This window comes from Melospiza melodia, chromosome 10, assembly GCF_035770615.1.
Source record: "Melospiza melodia melodia isolate bMelMel2 chromosome 10, bMelMel2.pri, whole genome shotgun sequence".
In the NCBI taxonomy this organism is placed as follows: Eukaryota; Metazoa; Chordata; class Aves; order Passeriformes; family Passerellidae; genus Melospiza; species Melospiza melodia.
This window is the reverse complement of record NC_086203.1, coordinates 18518591-18545598: the sequence shown is the minus strand read 5'-3', so window position 1 is coordinate 18545598 and position 27008 is coordinate 18518591. Positions and strand designations below refer to the sequence as shown.

The 27008-nt window shown below is 35.4% G+C and overlaps 1 protein-coding gene across 10 annotated transcripts in view; it reads left to right on the top strand.

The window, feature by feature from the left end:
* The window catches only part of ERC2 (ELKS/RAB6-interacting/CAST family member 2), a 401773-nt gene that overhangs the window by 268319 nt on the left and 106446 nt on the right, over positions 1-27008 (top strand). For all 10 annotated transcript variants that reach the window (XR_010028823.1, XR_010028829.1, XR_010028825.1 and 7 more), the window contains 2 exons: positions 12150-12281; positions 25876-25941. Coding sequence is in view for 1 of the 10 variants with exons in the window: in XM_063164669.1 (XP_063020739.1) it covers positions 12150-12281; positions 25876-25902 (159 nt within the window). In the remaining 9 variants the exon portion in view is untranslated. The remainder of the gene's footprint in view (positions 1-12149; positions 12282-25875; positions 25942-27008) is intronic.

Sequence of the window (27008 nt, the reverse complement as noted above, 5' to 3'; positions counted from 1 at the left end):
TATTTAACTAGATTAAATTGATGCCAAAATAATCTCCCTGTTATCTCAGACACCACAAAAAAAGAGTCACCAGGAACAGGAATGTGGTTTAACTAGGTCACCCCTTTATTACACTTAAGAATTATCAGATAATAGAGCTTGTAGACTTCACTCATACTTCTTTAATCCCTCTGGGGAGAGCCACTGTCTACCCCAGAGGTTTCTCATGTGCATCCAGCACGAAGGCTGCTCTGGCTGTGCTGGCCAGGGGCAGATTCCCCTGTGTGATTCAGTTCCTCTCTTTCCTTGAGAGATGCTCCCTCTCGAGCTGTTCCTGATTCTCAAGAACCTCAGTGAATGTTCAGCTGCAGCATTGCTTGTTTTCTTCTGCTCTTATCTGTCCCATCCTCCATTTCTGCAGCTGCTACACTGCTGAAAGAGAGAACTCAGAAAAGCCCAACTGCTCCATCCTAATAGGATCATCAAAGGAGAAATATTTACAAATATTAAAAGATGAATCACTAGATAATGCTAAACATTAACATAAAGCATTACATTCATCCTTTTTCTATATTGTAAGAGGAATTTTTGCTTTGAGAGGCAAAATAACATGCTGGTCCATGATAAAAAAAAATCTGTGTTCCTCTCAGATTTATATATATATATATCCATATTTTCTGGCCTTTGTGAATGTCAAATACATTGTAAACCCCTATTAAGACGTTGATTTTAAAATAATTTGTCACAATTTTTCACACTGCAAAATAAAATGAGGCATCTTAGAGAAATGAAATATTCTGCCTTTGTCAGGAAATGAGAATATTTATGATTTATTTTAATAAAGCTACAGATAGGCATGTCATATTTTAAAGATTAAAATGTTATTTATATGAATGAGTTGAGCCATCTTTTTATGGGTTGTCACTGTGTGAGTTTAAGTAAAAGTTCTGTTATTTTTAAGCTGGAAGAAGAGAATTATTTTTATGTCAAAACCTAGATAACCTAGAAAAATTATTTGTATCACAGTGTATTCAGCTGTAAAATTAGTTGTAATAATTCTTACCTCTGTGTTGCAAACACATTTTATCACAAGAAACAAACATTTAATTGCAATGATTTAAATACAATTTAGCAGTTGCAATCTGTCAGTTAAATATTTATTGTTTACTGCTTAAATAATTGGGAAGCATAGTAATACACTCCCAGCAAAACTAAACCACTGGAATTGCTTTGATTCATACACCAAATGCTATATTTTGAGAGCTGTAGAACTTTGTAGTAGGCTTTAAAAAAAACCTTTCAGTAATACAGTGTTAAATAAAATTACCATGTGGGCTTGGCTGAGTGCTTACATAATGTGCATAATCACTCTGGCCAAGATTCCTTTGGAGAATTCTGAGAAGGTATTTTTAGATAAATTTGTACAGTGATGCAATCCTTCATGAAATAATTAGCTACAAAGTCAATTTTTAGAATTTCTCAAGAGATTTTGGGAAGAGCAGAAGACACTATGTTACTGATTCATCCTGAACTTGGATACTGAGAGAAAATGTCCCAGTTGTCTCTTTTCACTTGTAGGATATAGTGCCAAAAATGTAAGTGCACTTGGCCAAAATGCAAGGTCTTCTTACTCCTTGAGAGCATTTTATTTTTCTTCTCAAAATGTGAAATTAGAAACCTTTCCAGTGCTTTCAGGGCTGCAGGTGTACAGAATACTCTGGCCAGAGGCAAAGCTGGTGTTTGGCAGAGTTTTTTAGTTCACTGCTCTATATTTCATCACATCAACATATTGCTAATGCAGCAAAAAGGGTGAGAAACCATCAAGGAATTTAAAAAATGTGTGTAATCACACTTCCTCAGCAAACTAACAGCTAGCAATATTTTTTCTTGCATGCAATACACAGAATTATTTCTTACTAATTACCTTGTAAATATTTAAAAAATCTCTTTCAGCAGCAAATGAGTAAAGTGGAATTGTAGGCAGCATCTTGCATTACATATACTGTTCTAAAATACTTTAGAAACTTTGCTACTCTGATATTATGGTGGTGATATCAAGCATTCAAGAACAACAAAATACCCCAAATTGCATTTTCACTGATAAATAAATTCAGCTTTATTTCACTGTGTGTTTTATGATATTGAAAGGGTTTATTTTACTGTATCAGAAAAAGAATATTTCTAGAAATTGTGATTGTGATTATTCTGGCAGCCCAAAACATTTTTCTGCAGCACTTTGAATTAATTAATTAATTTTATTTGAGCTCTCTGTATGTCTAACAAGCATGGGAGCAGAAAAGTCACACACTGTTTTTTCACAGTGTCATTACAGACATGGTTATCTGCAGCACTTGTGAGCAGCAGCAGCTCTAGGGTTGGTTCCTAATCACTGTTGCTTCAGTTTCTGATGCTATACTAATTTAATCTTTCTGATCGCCTTGAGTTTCACAGGTGTGTGTATTATAGGACCACATAATTTTCTTCTTGTTGTTGTTATTGCTGTTGTTTTTATTGTATTGCTGCTGTTGTTTACACAGATCTGCTTCAGACAGACATTTATTGTGCAGTTGAATTGTGCAGCATCATTGCACAGTGAGTAGAATCCATGTTAAGAAGCTATTCACATGGGTACTGCAGACATAATTGATCATTCTGCTGCTTTTTTACCTCTTCAGTTTATGCTGTTTACCATTAGTCATAATATTGGTCTTGTTCAAGCTTTGAGCACCTAATTGTGAACAAAAGAGAAGTCTGAGACCCTTAAGTTATAATTTTATTTTTGTTGCACTTATGGTACACAGGTTCTTTGTTTATTTTGAACAGGTAAGAATAGATGTCCTAATAACTTCATAATCAGCCTGATTACTTTTTCCTTAAAAGTTCTCAGAAAATGTAGTAAAATGGCTTTTACTCTCTGATTTTACATGTGGCTATTCACATTCCATTTATGTCAATACAAAGCATTCATTGGCCTTACTGTCTTAAAAACCTTTTTAGTTTACTTTTCTATTAATTAGAAATATCTGAAGTAATATTTCAGCATGTCTTTACATTGGGGTTTATTTTCCTAATTTTTAACCTGATTTTTTGATCTGTGTTTTTGCACATGGATCATGACAGTCATTGCAAATGGATTGAATCTCAGTTTTGCCCAGTGGATTCCTGTGGGGGTGGAAGTGCAGAGTGTCACTTTTCCCTGCAGCTTTACACAGCAGGGGCACAGGGTAGGCAAGGCAATGTGTGAGTGGAGCTAAAAGCCTTTGCCTGAAAAACAGTTGAAAAAATACTGAATATGTTGGCAGCGCTCTCATAACACTTTTCACATATTCTCAGCAAGACTTGACACTTTATGTTATAAAATTTGATAGACTTGGGTCATAGCTGGATATGGTATCACTTTTTCCTCCTTCTGCTCTTAGGAATCCAGTCTTTTGCATGGTATTTTTACACAAACCTTTTCAATGAGAGTGGCTTCTCTTGCCCTTAGCAGTCAGCTTCTGAAAGCACCACAGGCTTGGTACATGAGCCCTTTCCTGCTTTAAAATCTGTTTCTGTTTGTTCTCTATTCAGAGTTTTTTGATTCTTGAAGGATCTGTGTCACAACCTACATCTTTTTTCACTGGTGATAATCTGGTCTTGAACTTATCCTACAACTTTGTTCAGACAAATGCTTTAACTTCACTGAGACTGAAAATCTTAAATGGAAAAAGTAGGTAATGCAGATATAAAATAATATATATATTAACACTGGAACTTTTGTAATTCTGGATCTGGCCTGCTTGGTGAAAATGGTTATTAAGTACATCAAACAAGAATAGTGAATGTCTCCATTATAACACTCTGAACTCCCAAGCCAAAAGGATTTTCTCCATCTGACATGTTTTAAACAAATCCTTATGTTCTACTGCAATGTACCCCATGATAATAAGACTAAATATAGTTTAACGCTTGATCTCAAATGCAGTGCTAAGTAGCCAGCTATTAACAAAAAAGTAAAAAACTGTAAAAACTGGGTGTCGGATATTTCTGATGCTGTAATTGTGGATAAAACTGGTAATTCTTACAGTCAGCATCAAAAAGAAATTAGCTATCTGTAAGGTGTCTCTATTAAGCATATTAAGACAGTGGTGTGTTGCTATCACCATTTCAGTCCATACTGAAATATACAGCCAATATATTGAAAGGAATTTTTTATTTAGCAATTTTTGTTGCATACAATGGAATAAATGTAGTAATTTCAACTTAAGGTATATTTTCTATATGATACAAATGGGAGAGCTGGGCTTGTATTTAAATTGTAAAAATTAAAGCTGAAACTCACTGATCAGACATTAAAGATGGTGAAAAATGACCAGTGCTACTAACCAGAGGTTTGCAGTTTCTAAGGTCTTATTTAGCTGCTGAAGTTTCTGATTCATGTCTGGTTTTAAATAATTATTACGGGGAAGTATCTTTTTAATGAGTTATTTCCTGTTGTAAAAAGGAAAAAAGGGAACCTTCCTTCTTCCGTTGCTTGTCTGTTTTTAGTAGGCCCTGGCCTGAGATATCCTCAGGCAGCTTCAGTTTCAGAGCTTTAATTATGCTTTTTAACCCACTTCTTTGTGTCTATGTTCTTACATACTTCTATGTAATTACCCAGGTTAGTAGTAGGACTCAGACAAATACCTTTAGCATGACTTGAGCCTATACATTACTGAGTATGCTGTATTATTACAAGATATTTCCTGCGCTTCAAGCCATACTTTTAATTCTCAGAGCTTTAAAAGACTTCAGAACCACGAATTCTAAATGCCCAAAAAAAGTCAGACAGTCCATGTTCTATTCAGCATAGCTTTGTTTAATCACAAGTGTCAGAAAAGTTGAAATTTGGCCTCAGTACTTTAGATAAGTGTCTGCTTGGCACTTGGAAGTGCTGCCTGTCTCTGTCTGCCAAGTGTCCAATATCCCAGCTGGTGTTTGGGAGGCTGTTGTCCTTCAGCTTGTGAAGAGGGAGGCTTACTCTGAGCTTTAGCTTCTTTCAGGGTAAGTCAGTCACATTTTGTCATCTTGCAAAGCAGCAGGTGTAATGGTTGTTCGTACCAGTTAAATAGTGCTCTAATTATAAAAGGACTGAAGTGTCTGTAAAGCTTCTATGCTTAGGTTCAACACTAAAGTACCAGACCTATGTCTCTGAAAAGATTTACATAGAAGTTGCTTTGCACTGCTGCAGAGAAGTCAGAGTATTAATTTGTCCAGCAATTGGTTTTGTATTTTCCCTGGGTGGAATTCTGGATTTAATGAAAATTTGGTAAATAGTCAATACCCTATTTTCTGTCCTGTGAGGGCAGACAGGGCCTGAACATGAACTGCTCTGGGTTACATGTTACAGATGATAAGAATTCTAAGTTTAATTCAAATTTTAAATGTAAAGCCTTCATGTGAGTTAAGTAAATATAGATGTGAAAAAGAAAAATATGCATACTTTCTTAGGAATATCCATAATATATCCATATATCCAAAAAATATCCATACTTTCAATGGAAACTTGAATGTGTCCCTTACATTGCATGGAACAGTCTTATCCTTAATGAGGTACAACCTAAAAAGAGTTAAATGCAGAGTAGCCAAGCTTTTCTGCAGTGTACTATCATGCACACTCTGAGCCTGCATGCATCCTGTCTCTCACACTTTCCAAGACAAGTCATACACTATAACAGGAAAAGAAAAACATGCTTATTAGTCCATTTGGAATTTTAACAGGGAAAAATTTGTGTTCTTCAATGGAGGCAGGAAACAAATCAGCAAAGCCATGTTAAAATGTAGTTAAGAGTAAGAATATAAGAACAGATTACATTACAGGGATGTTATAAAAAGAAAATGCATAATTAAAGCACTCAGTAAAACATAACACTGCCCCATGGTGATGCATTCCAACACCCATAAGGTTATGATTATCATACTTATTTAGCATTTGCAGTTGCTGGTTTGTTAACATACTGCCGTGCTTTTGTTATCTTTCACTTACTGATGAGTGCTTGCAAACCTGAGTGTCTTAACATCATTTTTTTTCATTGGAGTTTTCTTGGTGTCTAAAACCTTCCTGCTCAAGCAACAAAGAAGCCTGAATTGAATATTATTGTATATTTATACTCATTTAAGACAAGAGTATAATTTATTTTGGAAATAATTAGCATGATGTTGTTAGTATTACACTTTTAAAAGTGGAATGAATAATTAGCATAAATTAATACAATTTCTGCAAGTCTATTAAGTCCACTTCCTCCATGCAGCTGTAGTACTGGCAAAAGATCCTTCAGAGCAATAACAAGTTAAAAGATCCTCTGGCTTGTGGAAAAAGGACCCTTCTGTTGGAACTATACTTGGTGGGTGTGTTTTAACAATTTGTTGAAATTCACTCATTTCATTGTGTGGATTCAAGAAAAGTGCTGCCCTTAAAAACGAAGCAGTCTCAAGGTTTGGCTTTCTAGCAATAGCCTTGGAATTTTCTTTTACAGTTGGATAGTTAGTGAAACAGTGCCCCAAAGTATAGCAGAAGTTTAAACTGAAACATTGCAAAGGAATCTCTCCTAAGTATTTTTCTAGATGGCAAATCAATCTCACTCTTTGGCTTCTTTTCACACCACTTATGCAGGATGCAGGTATCTCTACAGGCTTGAGCTGCTAAAAGCAGGTGGAACAATGACAGTGAGGTTGAAGATGATTTTTAGAGGCTCCAAGGTTGGAACTTGAACTTGTTATTTTTTGATTTCAGAAAAATATTTAGTTAAGATGAGACAACAGGAGTGGAATAAAGGAAAACTTGCTGAAGATGGTTTTTAAACAAAGTAAAAAAGGATTAGTGAACTTAATAAAGTTCTGGAAATACAGGCTTTACATGGCATTTCAGGTTTTTTTGTAGCTTGTGATGACTTTTTTGTTATCAAAAGTCACCATAAGGATTATTACAAGCACGGGATTCTGTGGTGCTTTCTCAAATGCATTTTGTAGCTACTTTCCAAGACTATCTTCCTCTGTGGTAGTGTAAATTGTTTTATTGTAATATTTTGGGGTTTTTTAATAAGAAAATACACCATTTCTATAAAGTCATGAATTTATGTAAACTTTTATAGTCACTTAAAAGATTGTAAGTGACAAGTGTAATTTCTTGAACTTTAGGGGTGTGTGAGGGGAAGTACAGTGTTTGCTGTTCAATATTTAATGAGTTGTAACTTGCCAAATAGCACATCCAATATCAATTGTATTCCATGGCAGTTTGTGATTTCTGAATTGTGCAGCAGTGGAAATGGTAATAAATTCTTCCCTTGTCTTCAGATGATGACATTTTTCAAAGAATGTGTAAAAATACTGTTCTAATGTGAAAACTGATTTTATTTGGAGAGCATAAGGCCAGAGCTGGCTTAATTAGCAAACATTTTGTTAATCCTCTGTTAATGCAACTCAGGATTGAAGCATTGAATTCATACAGGAAAACCAATTGCAGTTGCACATGCTTTTATTAAATCTAGATTCATTCCAATAATTCCTTCGTGCAGCCTCTGGATAAACTTGGTGAATTCTGTAGTCTGGAGAATGCAATTCTCTTAGATAATTGCCCTTTTCTGTGTTCTTAAATATTGTCTCAGAGAAGAAAAGCTTGGATAAAATCACCTGTTATTAAAAATTATGAAGAATAGAACTAAAGGCCTGCCTCATGAAGTTTTCAGCGTTTTTTGTGGAGTTATTAGAATGTGGAATTATTTTCAAACAGTGGGATTGCAAGAAAAAGAGTTTCAGTGTCATTAAAGACAACAAGAGGCCATAGCAGAATCAAACCTAGAATGTGGGTCTCTAGATTTTAAATTTTGTGCTTTTAGACTTATACCACAGGATAACTCCAGGACAGCCTGCAGGCCTTATATCTGCCTCCTTCTCATATAGGGAAAAATCCTATCCTATTGAAAGTGAATATTCTGGAAATATTTCAAATTCCATTAAATGAAGAGAGATTGAGAAGAAAATCCAAAGGAAAGTAATAGCTATTGAATTGTATTACACCTATATCCCAGAGCAACAAATCTTACTATTTTTCCTCATTTGAACCTCATTCATGAGAGTTTCATTGTTAACTTGATCCAGATGACAGATGAAAGCATAGTTCCCTATTGCCACCTTGCTAAAATATTTTGTAAAAGACAGTTTTAATATTACAGTTTTACAGTTACAGATTGCTGTTAAGCTATTTAGTCTGTTACCAGTCAATCAAAGACTTTCATTTCACTTTGGTATATCCTTCCTTAAACTCAACAGACTTTTAGGAGGACAAGAAATATCTGTCAGTTTTCTTGCAGTGCTAGGTCATAAATTCTTTGGTAAGTGGGTTAAAAATTCAGTTTCACATACCATTCATGACCTTGACAGCTTAGCAAATAGTGATATTGAATGATCAAAGACAAGTGTTTCAAGCCCTAAGGGTTAATATACCTGTGCAAGTAGATCTGAGCTGCTTTTAATTCCTTGATCATTCCTTTATTTCAAAATGGATGCAGTATTTTTTGAATGGAGTCAGTAAAATTAGGAGCAAAAAAAATCTGAGGACACTGTTTAGGCTGGAACTAATAAGGCCATACATGGTCTTTAGGAGATAGAGTTAATTAATTGTTGCATTTTACAAGTTCACATGTTTTTATTTTCTAGTATAAATCCAAATTAAAACTTATTCCTTCTCAGGTGTGGGAAGGCCTGTTGTTCTCTAGACATTTTCAGAAAGAACTGTTGGCTGGGCTGTGGCTATGTAAATTTTTTGAAACCCCATTTTCAGGTGTGAGAGGAGAATGTGAATACAAGTTTGACCTGTGCAATAGAACTATTTCAGATAATAGTGCAGAGTAACCAGTGGTGCACATTAGATATTGAACAGTTTGAATACGTGTGTGATCACCACTCTAATTTTCATTTATTGTATATTTCAAGATTCAATTTCTTGATCATCCAGAAACATCAGTATTGAGTGATGTTCTGTGCTTTCTAAAGAAATGTAAGAAAAGGTCTTGGCTGTCCTTGAAGAGGAACTTTTCAGGCATGCTGAAGGCGTTGCAGGAAGTGATGGCATTGCCAGGTCGCTGTGTGCTATTTCCCCTCTCAGGCAGCCCTGGAGCAGTCCCTGGATGTGCTGCTCTGGCACCCAGACCAGGAGGATTTTCCTCTGACTGATAAACCAGTGTCCCAACACGTACACATCGTGCTGTGTGCCTGTATGTAGGTGTAGGGGTGTGAAGCCCTGGGGTCCTGAACAAATTCCAATGTGGTTAATTAATTCCTTCCTCAAATAAAAATATAGTTGGCATTTCAAAGCCTCCTAAATATCAAAAGCTGGCAAAGGGAGAAAACAGAAATGATGTTACAGATTTTTGTTTAGAAGGATGTGAAAAGGATTGTATTGTTCTTCAGGACAGCTTTACTTTGGTTCTTCTCCAGAAATCCTCCTGCTTGTCCTCCTCAAAGTCTTGCTTTTAAAAGTTTGAAATCATAAGGTGTTTGTACTTGTTAAGCCAAAGCTGAGCATACCTGGAAAATACAGGTATTTTCAGTGTAGAAGTATAGCACTAGGACTAGCTAAAGCAAAGACAAACAGAACATCAAAATCGTATCTGCTATCAGTTAAAGAGCTAACAAGTAAAAACAAAAAGCTTTTTAAAGTATTCTTTTCCAGATAAGTTGCATCATTTTAAGAAATTGATGGCAGTTACAAGTCTTGATGAACTTTAGATGGTTTGATAGTTACTTGAGTGGAAAAGAAATTCTCATTTCACATTTCTCGTATATTGTGCTGCCAGTAGAGGTACACTAAAGGAAGGCTACTAGAGCATTAACATTTCTTTGTGCACATTTTACTGCAATCTGGCATGCAAAAGGAAGAAACATAAGAAGTAGTTTATTTATATTTCAGCACCAAATTAGAAAGATGACATCATTCATTTACAGTTCTTATCCCATGACATGCCTAATCCCCAACACCTCATTACAAAGGACACTTTTAGGATTGCATATCTCTTCTTGTTTAACTTTTGCATTCTTTATGGAATAGTTGAAAGGTAGGAAATTTAAGGCTGTTCATTGATAAGAAAATAAACTAATAAAATTTTAGGAGCTTCCCCAAAGAGGCAGGGTATGACAGTGTTTATAGTAAGCGGCTTATTATTTGTCTATTAATTCTCCATCTTTTCCACTCTTTTGTTCAAAAGCCCTTCCTCTTTGAATCTAAAGACAAACAGACAACCATGGTGATTCAGACTGAGATGATCTTTTTATCAAAATCAGTAGAAAGTCACAACTGAAATTCATTCAGTTGCTCGCTTCCATCTTTGTATTTGGGAGAAAATAAAATATTTCCAACTGTGCTGGTTCTTCTCACTCTGTACTGAGAAAGTGCTCTTAGAGTGCCATGGAGATGCTCAGAAAGTCTAATAGTGCACATCTGACCTGTGATGTTTTCTCTGTTTTGTTGTTGTGGATTCCTTGAGGATTTGGTTGGGTTAGTTGGTTGTTTCTACTGAAACTGATTACAGCTCCCCTCCTGTAAAGAAGTTTTCTCTGATCCTTTATTGAGCATCATGCGAGGTGCTTGAGAAACATTGTGACAACTGAAAAAAATTAATTGCTGAACAGGTACATCAGGACTTCCTAGGATTCTGTGGCTGTTTTCCTGCCATTAGACTGTGTTGTACTTGAAATATTATGTAATATGAATATTTAGTTTGCTTGTTTTTTTCAAATCCCTTTTCAACTTCAGCAAAAAACATTAAAGTTGGGGAATTTAATAGCAGTCTTGGTTTTACGTGAAAATATACTTGCCAGTGAAATTTTCCAAACAGACACTTTCATATAGAATTGTTGTTGAAGGAAAATCAAATTACAGCAGTCCTGGAAGTAAATCTACCACATCCTAGCTATGGGACACGTGTTATCTTATGGGCACTTGGCATTGGAAGGCAGTTAGACCAGTTAATATGGGGACATACTGAACAAATGAGTTGTGTTCAAATTCATCTGCTTCTCTTGGTCCTTTGGAGCTCATTAATCTGGGCAAAGTCCTGGGCAATGTGTTTAGCTCCCATCCTCAGTGGGGTTGCCATGAATCCTCCTGCCTTGGAGCATGGCATCAAGGGAGCTAAGACTGCTATCTTTCCTTCAGTCATCTGTGTGGTATTAATTGTATGTGCCTCCAAAGATTATTTTAATTTTGGAAGAGATCTTTGTGAGTTTACACCATTTTTTTCTGGGTTTTGTTAGTGCAAAATTAATTAAAAGTTGATAGCAGTTTAAGAGGTTTGCCTGAGAGAGTCTTCAGTCCTGGTATCACAAAAAAATAACAACTGTATATATTGGTGTCAGACTATTGGTAGAAAGATATTTTTGGTGTTATGAGCAAGGTTTGAATTATTCAAGTCTTTGTATTTCATGGTATGGAATAATTGTAATAGTGATAAAGAGCAGCATGGTATCTTGTTATCCCATGGTGACATAGATTTTATTATCTGCACACAGCTGTAGCTGAAGTGTTGATCTCTTTTTCAAGATCTATATCTTTAACTTACTTCCATTCAGTAGTGTGTCAAGTTCCATAATCACTTATTTCTCTAAGTGCCTGTGTCTCTATCACTTAGTTTTCAGATTCATTTTACTTATTGTTTAGCAGGGCGATCGTGGTGTAGAATTAAAATAAATTACCCAAAATAGAACTTTTAGAGCTATTCATGGTTGTTGCTGACATGCCTTGGTAGCCAACTGTAAATGTTTGAGGTAGACTTAATGTTCCTTTCAGAGAGATTTAAGAAGTCAATTGCTAAGACATAATGTTAGACTGGAAAAATAGGAAACAGCTCTAAAATAATACATTTAGAAAAGCTGAATGTCTTTGCCTTTCAAACACATTATCTGTCATCATTTACTTTTCTGACTTCTTCATGTCATTCTATGGATGTGAAAGCTGAAACAGAGGATGTGTTCACATACTTGATTTCTCTATTTCTCTTTCCTTTACTTTGTGAGCCAGCAGTCTGGATTTCTATTCTTAGATCCTTCAGCTCAAAAAAACTCCCAAAAAACCCCCAGAGCCGAGTGATTCCTAAAACACTGTCAGAATAATACATTCCAACATGCAGTAAAATTGTCTTGCTTTACATTTTAAACAGACACAAAACAGAATGAAGCTGATGGCAGATAACTATGATGATGACCATCACCACTACCACCACCATCACCACCACCACCACCATCGGTCTCCTGGGAGGACACAACACAACCACAGACCCTCTCCAGATCAGGTTGGTCACCTCTTTCTTCACCCTCAGTTTTATAACTTTGTTGTTTTGCTATTTCAGAATAAAATAAATTTTCCAAAGTTCTAATAAGCAACGATGCGTTCCTTGAACTGAAGCTAATAGCTCTGGTATTTATTTCCATCCTGAAATAGTTTAAAATTTTGGCTTTTTGTCTGGAGCCTTATTTTTCTGGAGTAGAAAAACAGTCTGTAGAAACAAGTAACTCATTTTCAGATGAAGGAGCCTGAGCATAAATTTAACATTGCTTTTATATGAAAAATCATTTTTTTATACTAAACTAGGTTATAAGTTCATAATGTCTGGGTGGAAATGAAAGTGAAATACAGGGATGAAAATATAATGGGGATGTATGATAGACTACTTAATTGGGAGGAGGAGACTAAGAGGCAAATTACACATTTTTTACACAGTGACCAAAGGAATTATATTAGTCAAGAGCAGGTAAGAATGAGAAAACATGATTTCTTGGATACTAATGCAAATTGAAAAACCCCAAAACACAAACTATAAACCTGAACAACATAATACATAATCCTTTGAATTCTTGGAACATGTTAAGAACAACTTTTTCTGTCAGAAAGAGGAGAAGGGAATTAAGGGCTTGCTGTCTTGGTTTGGTTCTGTTTCTGATTAACAGAGATAAGTTGGCCGAGTTTATAAAAGAAGGGAAAATTGTATGGAAATATCTGTAAAATAAAAAAAAAATTGGCTTTCTGCAAGGAACGGAAGGATAAAAAAGCCAAAGTGAAGGCAAGAGATGTGAAAGAACAGGTAATAACCACCTCAGTGTTACTGAAACCTAGACACTGTTTTCAACTTATTTAAGAAACCTGCACCTGTGAAAGAAATTTGAGGCTCAAGACAATGTAAGAGAGTTAACATTTAGTCAAGTGCTTTTCAATGCATGGTAACAGCTTATTCAGGGAGGAGAATGGATAAGAAGCATAATGAAAGTCAGTATTAAAGCATATTCAAGAACATTGAGATGTTATATGAATAGTGGAAATAGGTGCATGATTAGAGATGGAGCACATGAAGTAGTAGCTATTTGACTAGTATTTACTAGCGCTTGTACTCAGCTTTTTTCCTAGGTGACAGTTTTGGGCCATTCTCTAAAAAAGAAGGCAGGTCCAGCATACCCATCCTATATTTAGTCTGCTTAAATTTGCCAAGGAAAATTAAGTCAAGCAAATCTAATTTGATAAGGAACTGGTTTTGTGGTTAAAGCAGAAAGTGATTGCTCTTAATTCATCAGGTGTTTTACGCTGTCCCACCAGATATTTGTAATATGCAAATAAATATATAATTTTGCAATGTAATTAATAAATAATGTAAAATTAATTCCAATAATAAAAGCTTTAATTAAAATTGTGTTTTTTAATTAAAATAATTATGAGATTGCCATGACATGGGTGTGCAACCTATAGACAAATTTTCTATTGCTCATTTTCAGTCAGGAGGGCCAGTTACAGCAGGATTCCAAAGAGGTCTGTCCTTTATCTGACTCTGTGGAGTATTTATTTAGAGATTATTTCAGTGGTGAAGTAGAAATGCCATTAATATTGTTGGTCATGTATAGAGATGTAAGAAGCTCTAAGCACAGCAGAAGCAGTCAAACTGCTCAATAAGCTGCTCCAGTCTTGATAAACTGGAGAGAGTCTAGAATTTGAAATTTGAGATTCGTCAAAGACAAGTCTGCTTACAGGGGAGAAGTCACATATGCTATTGAGGTAATAGCATGGAAAAAGGAATCTGTTGTACTGGAGGTATAATATCTGGAATACCATTGCAGTGAAGTTGGATCTAATTCTAGGATAGATATAATACTGAAGAAGAAGCAGGAAGCAATTATTCTGTTCCTTGGAGCACTGGAGAGAGCTCATCTGAAAAGCTGTTTACAGTTCTGATCTCCATGCTTTAGGAAACATAGACAAAGTAGAAAGGGACAGAAGGAGAGCAACAAGAATGATAGAAGTTTTAGAGAACATGACCTGTGGGGAAGGCTTAAAGAACATGGTTTGTTTAGTCTAGAAAGTACCAAAGGGGAGACATAAGTCTTCTAATACATAAAATGTTGTTGTAAAAAGGACGATGATCAATTGTATTCCAGTGCCCAATGGAGAAAGGCTAGGAGCAGTAAATTTAATTTTGCCAGAAATAACTAGGTTAGTTTTTAAAAAGAAAACTTTTTCACTATGAGTCTAATGAATCTGTAAGTGGAAACACAATGTGGACATTCTTTCATATACATGTAATGGAAGGTCCTTTCTTGGAGGTTTCTAAGAACAGGTTAGATGAATAGAGCTTTGTTTCAGCTTGTGTTGGACTCAGAATAGGTGTTCCCCTGAAGTGCTGTCATCCCAAAATTTCCACAGACTGTGAACAATGGATTAGCCCAGGAAATGTTTACTTGTAAAGAAAGCAAATAGGAGATTCCTAGCAAAATCCTTGCTGAAATAACCTTTGGGAACAGCACAGTCAAGGGTAATAATGAGTGAACTCTAGACATTGCTTTATCTTACATTTTTCAATCATGGATTTTACTTTTCTCTTTACTTTTTATGTTGTTATTTACCCCTCTTTACAACATCCATTTGTGCAGCAATTTGATTGCTGTGTGCCATAGAAACCTGCATTTCCCATTCAACATTACACACAGATTCTAGGTATGTGACTATTCCTCTTCAGGTATTCACATTTTTTAATGATTATATTTTTGTTATAACTCTTAGCTAATTTCCTATTCTGCTGTGGGCAGCATGTGGCAGAATGACTCTAGTCTTAGCGAAGAACAGGACCTCTGACTTCTCTTGAAGGAGCTTGTTGAACACCTTTTTTTAGATACAATGGATATGTTTTGCTCTTTTGGCTGCTGCTAGGGAACAAAGACAAATTTCCAGACACTTATAGCCTTTATTCCCTCTTTTTTTGCTCTCTAGGGAGAGGCATAGATGGGTGACCTTTTTTTGCCATCCTTGTCTGGACCTAACTCTGGTCCAGTTGTAAGGAAACTTCATAAAGAGTAGGAAGACTCTCTCATCTGCCCATACAAATGGTTTTTTACAGTTGGTCATGATGTGATTTCTGGTTATTTTGGTACATCTGATTTTTATTTGACATAAATAAATTTCAGGAGATCGAGTGCTGCCATGTCAGTAAGATATATTAACAATATTTTACTAATCTTTAAAAAAACAGGAAAAAAAAAGATAATTTTGCAGCTTTGCACAAAAACTTAAATTTATTCTCTTCAGTTTTGGCTTGAGAGTTGGCAATCTTTCTTAATTTCCACCTGGAAACATTTTGGCAGTCAGTGTGTATCCTGAAGTGCGGGTGTAATACTCCTAGAATGAAAATGAGCTGAATAAGCATTTTGCTCTAGCTTCATTTTCCAAGGAGTTGTAGTATGTAGTCCCTTGTAGAGTGCATTACAGTAATCTAATCTGGATTGTTGCATCCAGGAGTTACCTGAAACAAAAAAACCCCCATGTCTAAATAAATTGGAACTTTCAGATTTAGCAGCTATCTTGCCCCACAGCACAGACTTTCCCCCAAACCCAACTGTCCAGCTCCCTGCCTCCTGTATTTTTCACCTCTACATAATTTTTCCTTAAAACCTTTTTGCCTTGGCCTCAGTTGCCCACATCACCTTTCAGTTTCTCCCTTTTATAGAAAATGTTTTGAAGGAAGTGCCTGCTTGTGTCACACCAGTGACTGTATGCTCTCTTTGCTCAAGCAAATTGCTGGTGGAGGTTGTTATGAATCAGCACATTTGCATTTCCTGCCACAGCTGCCTCACTGGGCAGCCCTCCTTCTGTCAGCTGTGTCCTTTCAGTACGGGAGCAGCCCTGTGAGTTCCCAGCCAACAGAGAATTCTGCCCTGCTAGCCGCAGTTCTGATCAATTTGTTGCCTCTCGCTCCCTTTGCTTTTCTGATCTCAGGAGCCCCTCAGTCCCTCCCTGTCTGTTCCCAATTCTGAATTTCAGGCTCTAGTCACCCATATTCACTTACTGTTCATTTCTCTGGGGATTTTTTACTCCCTGTTCAAAGTCCTTACAGTCCTCAACTTGTATGACCAGTCTCTAACTCCAGGATAGTCTCTGCATAATGAACAGCAATCTTTGCTTATCATCCAGGACTTCTTCAACTTCATGAGAACATAAAGATATGGTTCAAGGTTCTAAGTTCAAGATTCTGCTTATGGACTGCTTAGTAAAAAACTTTAATTGATTATGAAATTAAAAGTGGCGTTTCTACAGGAAAAAAGTGCAGGTAATCTGGCATGAGTATGTCTTAGATTAAGTTAGTCTGATGGCATTCTCAATAGGAAATGAGGCTATTGGAGAGGTCATAGGGAAGAACTTGATTCTGCATTAACACAGTGCAGGACTGGAGGTATAATATCTGCATAATTTTCATACTTTAGATTTTATTGCCAATCCTGATGATTATAACAACTGTCAAATCTTCTTACTTTCCATAGTACTGGAGATTTTTAAAGAAATAAAATGAACAGTGTTCCTAATCTCCTAAGAGTTTTCTGAATACCTGAGCTGTAGTGAATTCAAAGCTGAATGCTTTACTCTTTGGTCACCAGGGCTACAAATATATTTTGATTTTGTTTTATGAGAGATTATGTGCTCATAGAAAATAATCAGATTTTTAGAAAAATGTGAATATCATAGGGCATGCTTTAGGAACTTGAATGCTTTCCAAAAAGTTGGCCCTATTCTTAGAAGCTATAATTGAGGATGGAATGTCACATGGTGCCTAAGCATGTAAAAAGATGTCCTTTTACGTCTTTTAATCCTGTCTGACTACACAGAGATTTTTTTTTTCCCTACTTAAAACATTTTTGATGGCTCTTCTACAAGATTTAGTGTTTAGAATTAATTTGTTGCAAACTCACCAACAAGTTTTCTGTTCCTCTGAGATCTCAGCGAGGAGGCCTAAAAGGTAGTTCAATGTTTCTGAACTATCCTCCTATCTAAAGGAAAAGTCCTCCTTATCAGGACAGAGATGGGGCAGGGTGCATCTCTGGAGCTTCCCTTCCTCCAGTCACAAGGCCAACTGTTCCAGAATGAGCCTTTAGCTGTCTTACTATTAAATGTGCCTCATTTTAAACAGACTTTTTAAAAGCATTTTTTTCTTCATTTGAGAAAAGAAATCACCTGCAGTGATGTGTGAAACTTGACAACAAACTGACTGTTGCCAAGTAGGTGTATGCCACTAAAAAGTAACTTTTTGAAGAAGACCATGTGCTCTGAAAAAAAAGTGTTTATTGATTTGTAAAGTGGTGACTGGTCTTGGCAACAGGTCTTTATTCATCAGCTGGAACTGCTAAATATCCTTGGAGTTGCTGAAAGATGATATGTGAAAAACTCTGAACAGGTCAGATGGGATTTTTTTTGAGGTGGATGACTTGGAAATCAGAACCACAGGACAGTCAAACAACGATTATTATTTTAGTGTCTGGATCCTGATCTACAAATCACTGTATCGATCCATATGTAATTTTAGGGGAAGGGAGGGCATGCTGCTTTGTGTATTTTGGCAGTCCTGGTCGTTAGCATAATGCCTTGTATTCTGTGGCCACCCTGGAAAATTGCCAACCTCAAACTCCTGAACAGGCCTCAGGAATATCAAAAGTGAGATTTTTCTTTTAAAAAAACTCAACACAAAATGAAACAACAAAACCTAACAGCCATAAAAACATAAAACAGACTATTTTAGCTAACGCATTAACCATGGTTCTTTGAAAAGCATAAAATTCTTCAAATTTCTTTAGACTGTAAGTAGAAATATCAGTCAGAGCAGATGTTTAGTACCTGGAAAAACAACAGCTCTTGTTTGGGATTTTTCTGCATCATTTAAACATTGTCTTTTAGTTGTTCAGGAAAAAAGAAGAAAAGAGAAAAGAAGGAGAAAACCAATGACATTGTCCTACATAAAAGGAGTGATACGATATGGCTCCCTAATGCACTAAGTTGGAATGACTGCCTTCCTCCCTGACCCAGATTTAGTTTAATATTGTGTGTGTTTCTTTATCCTGTATGTTTACACATTGTTTTTAGGCAGGTGTGAGCTTGCTCTTGTCTGTTCCCCAAATGGATGTGAACTTGTTCTGCTGGTGCCTCAAGCTGCAGGGCAGCACGCAATTGCATTAGCACCGAGCTGAGCCTGCACTAAGCTCATCGGAGTCACATGGATTTATTTAATTTAGGAATTTGGGCAGGGCAAGGTTTGCTTGTCAGTACATTCAGTATAAACAATCTCAGACATATCCACTGTAAATAACTAGTATTGTGCTGAATTAGTGTTTTGAGAACTCAGAAGTGCAGTGCAAATTAGTCAGATAAATGCTTTCAGATTTTTAATCTTTCATCTAATTTTTCATCTTTGCTGCGCATATTATTCTTCTGGAACAAAGAACTTGTGATTCATATCACACATTGTTCAGACTTGTTGAACTGAATGCAATAAAATCCTATTTGTATCATGGTCACCTTGAAAACACCAATTTTCCAATTAAGTTGTATGCAGTTTTCATAGCGATATTGTTTACTATAAGCAGCTACTGAATGACAAATCTCTTCTAATGAGGAAGTAACTTCTGTCTAAGCATTTCTCAAAGCTCTGTCATTGTTATCATGTGCTTATTTCAGTGGATATAGGAAATTTTGCCTGACATCTGTCTAGGTATTTCTGTCTACTTTGTCCTAAGAAGAAAACTGAAATAGCTTTCCACAGAGGCTTGGCCACATTTTGAGGTTTGGCTTCAAACCTAAGTGTTATTGTGAGTTACATTGTGCTTATGAAGGAAGAAAAGAAAGAGCCTTGAAATTTGGAAGAATATCTCTGACTCTGAATGTATCTTTCAGGAATACTCTGGTTCTTGATTTTGATTTGCTGCCATTTTGCAGTTAAAAACATGGTGAGCTACTCAAGATTTCTCACTTGAAAGTAAAAGCCAATGGAAATTTGTAATATTTATTAAAGCTTTTATTATGACTCTTAATTGCAATTATACTGTAGCCAGGCTGCTTTTTAAACATCTTTTAATGACATAAAATTTTTAATTTGCAAAAAGACCAGCTAAACTGGAGTTATATTAAAAATAAGAAGTAGGAAATAGGTTTTGCTGTCTTTGATACTTTGGGAGATGAATTTTGCACATTGCACATTGAAAAGTTATACCGCTCCTTTGCTTACAGAAATTAATTTATTTTATATTTTGAGGTTTAATGAATGTGATATAAATGTACACACACTGAGCAGTGTGTATATTTATATATATCTATATTTATATGTTAGCTTTCCAGTCTTTTCCACATATGGAAGAATTTTTTGAGATCATGTTTAGCTATAGAAATCTCTCCCCTTCATTTCCCCTGAATGTGTGTGTTATAATATACAACACTTATAGAGAGGTTTACATTTATCTTACATTTCTTAGCAGAAAAATTATCTACCACCATCATAGTCTAAAATAGGTCTTTAGACCAATTGAGAGAGCCAAAAATGCATTTCTGGGAGACAGTAACTTGATAACAAAAGTTGCATATCTGGCACTGGTTACTTAAGTGAGATAGCATGTCACAGGCTTTGACTACAAAGGGGACCATAAATTTTTGCATTGCAAATCTGATTTCACGGACCAGTTCTTGTAAGAAGCATTGAGTTTCCGCTTCATCTAGTGATAAAACTTCAGAATGCATGAGTATCTGCTGAAACATCTTATTCATGTGACCACTGGTCTGGGTGCTGTAAAGTAAGTGGTCAGAAACAACATTTCACTTTTCCCCCATGGCTGTATTTGTGATTGATTTTAACCCAACTATATACAAATAGAACAAATGGTGAGATGGGATTTAAGGCCATTTTCATAACTGGGTGATGCATGGTCACTTGTGACCCCTTCTGTTATGGATAACTTTGAAAATAGACCTCTGACATAAATACATATTGCTGAAGCAATTTTTAAGATTTATTCATCTTTTTGAATATACAAATGAAACATAAAATAAAGACCTTTTAAAGCTCTATGCCCCAAACACTTAAATGAATCCACTGTTAGTCTTTCCACTTTTTAGCTAAAGGCTCAGTTCTTCAAATTATTCATGCACAAAACTCTTCTGTAGTCAATTGTTCTGTGCATGGAGAGTTCATGTGATTAGACCTCAGCTATGTTTGCTCCCAGAAACTGAGCAGCTGATGAAAGTCTCTCTAAGCTCTGAAAGATTCTGATTTTTAGACTAAGTTCTTGATTTGAAAGAAATGTCATTGCATAGCAGGTAGATTTCTTGGTAAAAAGGGGAAATTCATATTTGTAAATGTAAGTATTTGCTGTAAGTAGGACAATTTCACAGTTCAGAGCCAGCAGTTACATGTTTAATGACCCATTAGAGGCCGTAGATAATAAGGAGAGCAGTGTAAATCAGTCATCAGAAAGTTAGTTGCAGAGATGAGCAGGTTATTGCTAGATTTATTTAACCCAAGTTAAGACATTAATTCTCAGCATGCAGAACATGAAAGGGAAATGTGATGAGCCTGTCAGGAAGGGTCTCCTATTGTGGGAAGAGAGCCAGAAAAGCTTAACTCATCAAGTTTTTAATGTTGCCTCTATTGCGAAAGTTAGAAGGAGATCAGGACTTTTTGTTTTTTTAAGAATAGGTTTTATAAAGATACTTGCATGCCAAAAGAGTGCAAGGGCTTGTGCTCTGACACATTTTCATGAGGTGGCCACGTAGTAATGCAGTCTCTTGCAGTCTTTGAGTGCACCTACAGTAGGGTTTTAGTTCTCATCAAGAATGCAGATTCGAATCGAGTCCTCCTGGTCATTCCCACTTCTTGCATATGGTTCATATCCACAGGTGGTACCCCAGGTTCCTGTTTGATTCAACTTAAATGAAGCATACATTCCTGGAGGTCCTCCAACACTGTGAAATTGCTAAAGGAAACCATTCTGGGCAAGATTAATTCAGAATACCCACCAAGACAGGTGTATTGTACAGAGGTGACTCAGGACCACTGTAGTGCTGTAGATCTGTTGCTGTTGGAACACAAATATTACCTCCTGCAGCTACTCTGTGTTCACCAGTGATCAAGAATATTCTTCATGCAGAATGGCCATGACTGGGATGACAATTTCTGGCATCTGATTATTAAAATTTTGTAGCTAGACCTACTTGTGCAGAGCATGATTAGAGTTCTCCTTTGTTTGTGACCTGCTGTGTGAGGTTACCTGAAGGCCACTGTCTCAAATTTACTGCTGACCCTGATGAGCCTTAGAGAATTGATGGCTAAGAAATCTGCCTGCAAAGTTGCATTGAGATATACTCCAGTAGCAAACCAGAAAATGTCTCTGTACATTTCTACATCTGTGTGTAATGTTTTCCAAGCATTGTTTTTGAACTTCCTGATTTTGATACTTTGAAGCCATTTTTGAGGTTTTGTGGCAATTGGATTAGAGCAGAAAATCACATTTTGTTATAGCAGATACTTGGTTTTAAGATAGTAGGCAATTATAGTAAACAGCAGCACAGACATTAAAAAAAAAAAAAAAGAAAGAAAAAAGCAAAAGTATGAAATAAAATCAATGGTTTGTAAAAGGCCTCAATGGTATTTGAGATTATTCCCCTTTACTATAAATACAGGTCCAAAGTATTTACTGGTATGTCTGTCCTAAAAATACAAGGCATTCAATATTTTAAACACTCGGAATTGTTAGCAATTTTATGACAAGTGTGTGTACTAATTTCTCAAGTCAAATGGTATCTCTCAAATTTTGGGTGTTTTCCTGTTTCACTTGTCAGTAACTGAGATTTTGCTTTGCAGTTTCTGTCATTGAATTGCTATTCTTGACCTTATAAACCAATGAAAGATCCAAGTTTAAAAAGCAGTTAATGTACACAAATATTAATGAAAAATTGCTTGATTGCAGTTTATTGTTTGAAAGAGCCATAGATTAATGATTCTGTAGGATACACACACTGATATGAAAAACTAAGCTTACTTCTGGAATCCTCTGTTCCAATATTAATAAATGATAAGGCGTAACTGCAACTTTTATTTTGCTTCACTGTGTGTCAAGAATGCAGAAATAAGTGGTGAATTTTATTTTTCTGAGAATTCAGTGAAGAATTCTGTATTCTCTCCATTATCTGCTTGCACTGAGGCACCAAACTTTAGCTTCTTGGTGTAATACTTTATTCATGGAACCTGTCAAATTTACAGTCCTGATTCTTAAGTGCTTTTCATCCAGTGCTTTTGGGTACTTGTTCCTATCCATACAGAAAAATTTGTAACTGGAAGTTAGGATTTACACCAGTTGAGACTGGTTTTGAGGTTATTCTTAGTATTAAAAGTTTAAAATACAGTGATGTTTGTTTTTTTTTTGGTTTTAAAATTATTTTTATTCAATTTCATGTCAAAACAGAACACTGTGCTTAATTTTATGAAATTGCTAATCAAAAAATTGGAAAATATGTAATCAATTTTTATATACAGGATAAGATGGGTCATGGCACGCATTGTCATTGAAACAGATGTAAGGAAAAATGATGGGAAAGGATTTTTATTAATTTATTAGCTGTTGAAGGTTAAGTGGACTGTGATCATAATGTGGACTACTCAATAATTTCTTCATCAAATCTGTAATTTAAAAATTAGCTTGAATGTAATTAACCATATCTTTTAGAAAGTGTCTTAAGACTTGATATGAAATCTTCAAATAATCCAGAAATTATAAATTGCTGAAAAATGTCCTGTATTTGCAGTGTAACTACATTCTCTAAATCTCTATCTAGATGTTTTTTACTAGGGAAAAGATTTGTCTCCCTTTCTCTAAGTTACTTTATAATGATCAGAAAATCTTTTAATGTTTTCTGAGAGATCATTTAAGTTGAGTCTCCTGTTTCTCACTGCCAAGTTTATTTTTCAATAATTTTTTAGCTGTTTCCTGATCTGTTTACAGTCTGTCAAATATTCACAAGGGTGTGACATGAGGACCAGATGTGAAATTCCCTTAATGGTCATATGCTACTGTCTAAAGATGCAGCAAAAATTCTGAGTTTTCTTTCTCTGCCTGTATTTGTCTTGGTAAATCCAACATTGTACCACGTGTTCATTTCCACCATGACCTGTTAAGACCTTTTTGCTGTCCTTGATTTCAGAAGCAGTTCCCTTTATTTTAATTATGATAGTTGCCCAGTTCTGATAGTGTATTTATGATTTTCAGGCATATGTGTCTGTGTCTGATAACATTTATTCAGATAATTCCACATCTGGTCACTTTTCCAAGAAGACTGTCAGGCTTTTCTTTTAGATCATGGGACTATGGAACAAGTTTGGGATGAGAAGGATATCTATGGGTTCCCTTCCTCCTCCAGCAAACATTCACTCAGTACAGAGCTAATTGTTCTGACACTGTGTCATGTGGCACATAATCAAATGCCTTACAGAAATCTCAGCATATTATTTCAAAGCACTTACATTATAAAAAAAAATCTCTCTGTAATTGGAAAAGATAGAAAGTTATTTTGACAGAACTGGTGCTCAATAAAGCCATGTTGATTGACATTAACTGAGCTCCAGCTTTTCATTTATTGCTTTTTGTATATCAGGATCAGTGTCAAACTGTATTTGTCTTTAATTTCCCATAAAAATCTTTACAAATATTTGACAATTTTTGATTTTTCAGCTCTTCTAGAATTCTGCCAAAAGGAGATGGCACAAATAACTGAAGTAAAAATGAATGTCTGCCTGTTTGAGGAATTGCAATGCTCTGAACAGCAAACCAGCTGTGTATAGCTAGGGGAGGAGTCACTTGGAAACCTGTTGTCTTGTCCATTTTGTTGATTTCTTGCTGTTTTTAAGGATATCACCAAAGATTAACCTAATGCATTATGTTAGTGAAATAGGATCAAACTACTCAGTGGAAAAGAAATCCTTCATTCTTTCTTCAACCTTTACTCTGGCAAAAATTCTTGTCAGCTTGAAAGTCACTTCAATTAGCATTAGTGGGCCTGACCAGGAGTGGCTCCTGCAGAATCCAGAGGAATAACTTGTGTTTTCAGTGAGGCAAACCCAGCTCATTGCAAGTTTTACAGAACCTGTGCCTTTGTTTCAAAATAAATAAGGATATTCAGGCCTTACTCTGCCTTTGCTTTGTGGTGTATTTGTGCAGACCTTGTAACTCAGATGTGTTCCAAGTTAACTGTAAAAAATTTACCCACATTTCTTCTGTGTTAAATGATAGCTAAGTTTATAGTGGACTGTCAGATTTCTTTACTTAATTCAGCAACATGCAAGACATCTATCTTAACATCTGGTTTTTAATAACAGTTGACATCTGGGAGCTCTTTTTTATTCCAAGAATGGGTTAGGAACAGTAGTGATACTGGCAGTGTATACTTTCAGGCTAAAATTCCTGTCCACTTCAATCATAATTAATTACCATTCATTTTATTAGATTTTTGGATTTAATTAAGTGCCAGCAATATGTTACACTAGCTAACTTTCCAGGTTTTGTCATTATTGAATGGGTTTTTTAAATGTTTCTAAGATATTAATGGTTGAATTTTAAGGATAGTAAAATGATAAGATTTTATTTGATTTTGAAATCCTGAGTTAAATTAGAAACATTGTGCTGTGCACCTCTAAGTTCTAGCAGCTGAGTGTTGCATCATTGGGCACATTAGAACTGTATATAGAGATAGCTGTGCATGTGCACATCTATGTGTGTTTAGATAAAGAGTCTTTGTAAAATTGCCATCTTAGTGTATCTGGGGAAGAACATTTCAATCTCCTGGTTTACTTCATGTTTATTTTTTTAAATTTTATCAAAATTTATTTTATTATTAAATTCAAGTTTATAGCAAATGTGAAGAAAGACTTTCTGCTTTCAACTTATCTACCATAAATTAATCCCCTTTAAAAACAAATTAAGAAATTGTTGTGAATTTTTGTATTTGTCATTAATGTTATTTATCCCTAAAACTTGAAATGAATAAACCTAATGGTTCAAAACTGGAAAAAAGGGGAAGAACTATTTAATAGCATCCAAAAATGTGCAGTGTTTAACACATGTTGAAAAGATAAATTTAATTGATAGCATTTTGGAAAAGTGTACTTTTATTTTGCTAATGCTAAATTTTTTGGTTATTCAGCAGTTTTGTATCTTTTAACAAAGTGTAAGACAATTTGATTAATTTTTTTGCTTACCTAAGTTTTGACCTTTTCATTGCTCTCACTGTTGGCTTGAATTGCGTGCAATTAAAAAATAGATAATCTTTTAATATTTAATCTTATAATGATCTTCCTACACACTGTTTTAATGGGGAGGAAAAAAATTTACGTCACTGTTGTTGTTTTTTGGTTGCTATAGATGCAGATTCTTGTGTATGTAATACAAGCTTGTTCATGTGTGTTCACTGGCTTTCATGAGAAAAAAAATCATGTTGTTAAAAGCCAAAAAAATTGAATTTCATATGCACCAAAGTAACTAACCTTTCTTTCTTTCTTTCATTCCAATGCCAACACCTTCTCTGTGCATCTCCTCATGTCTGGCACACAGGATGATGAGGAGGGTATATGGGCATAGCCGTTCCTATAAACCAAAGTTCCAGTTTTGTTTTGAGGGGTGAGAAATTCTCTTTTCTCTCTTTTTCATGTTGCAGTCTAATTGTTGTGTTTTCTTTTACACTGCATGGAGCTGTCTGTTTCTTGACAAGTGTGTTTATGAATGCTGTGATGATGTTTTCTCATATGCAGTGAAAAATGAGAAACTGTGTCTAATGGTTTAATGGTCCAGTGGTTCTGTTTTTTTCATAAATTATTGTGGCTAAAGGTGTAGGTAGGTACAGAACTTTAAAATACATGTATTTGTATCTGTCTAGACAATTTTTTTTTTTTCAGTAGATGAGTTCTTTAAACTAGTATTAATTTGCTGTACCATTTCTAAAATCCCTTTAAGAGCACTGTAATATCTTTGCAGAATGTATATGAAAGTTTGATACTTAAGAAATTTTGCCACAGATTAAGCATGCAGTTATACTAGAATAGAATTTGTGATATTCATGGAAAAACATGAGACTACCTCTTCAACTGAAGTGTTTTAGTGAAATTTTAAAACAAGCAGCAGATATTTAGTAAGGGAAGTATAATCTCTCTATGCAATACATGCCCTTTGCCTGAAATATTATCATAGAATAACATCCCTACAATAATTTCCTTGTGATATTCCAGAGTACAAAGTGCAGCTTGAATTGTTTGTCTCCCAAATGATGTGTAAATTGTATTATGATGGTGTGTCAGGTATGGTTGATGCATATCCACTTGTTTGGGGCTTGCCTTTGAAGCTGTGGGTAATTTGCAGCTCAAAGTCACCGTGGTCTCAACATTGCTGAAGACACCAGGCTTTGGTGGATTGCTTGTAGAAAATGTTGCTCTGTACTTCTTACAGGAACAATTGTATTTACTTCAATGGGCCAGTTCAGAGGAGCAAAATCTACTCACATAAGCAAAGATTAATGTTTTATTAAAGCTTCTACACATTATATTGCCTTTGGCATTTTACCATTCTGCCTCTTACACTCTGCTGATTTTCATAACAAGTAGTATGGCTGAGGGAAATCAAATCTCTCAGTCAATTGAGTGTATATTAAAACACAACATTAATAAAATTAAATTGGATGTATATCTGTCTTA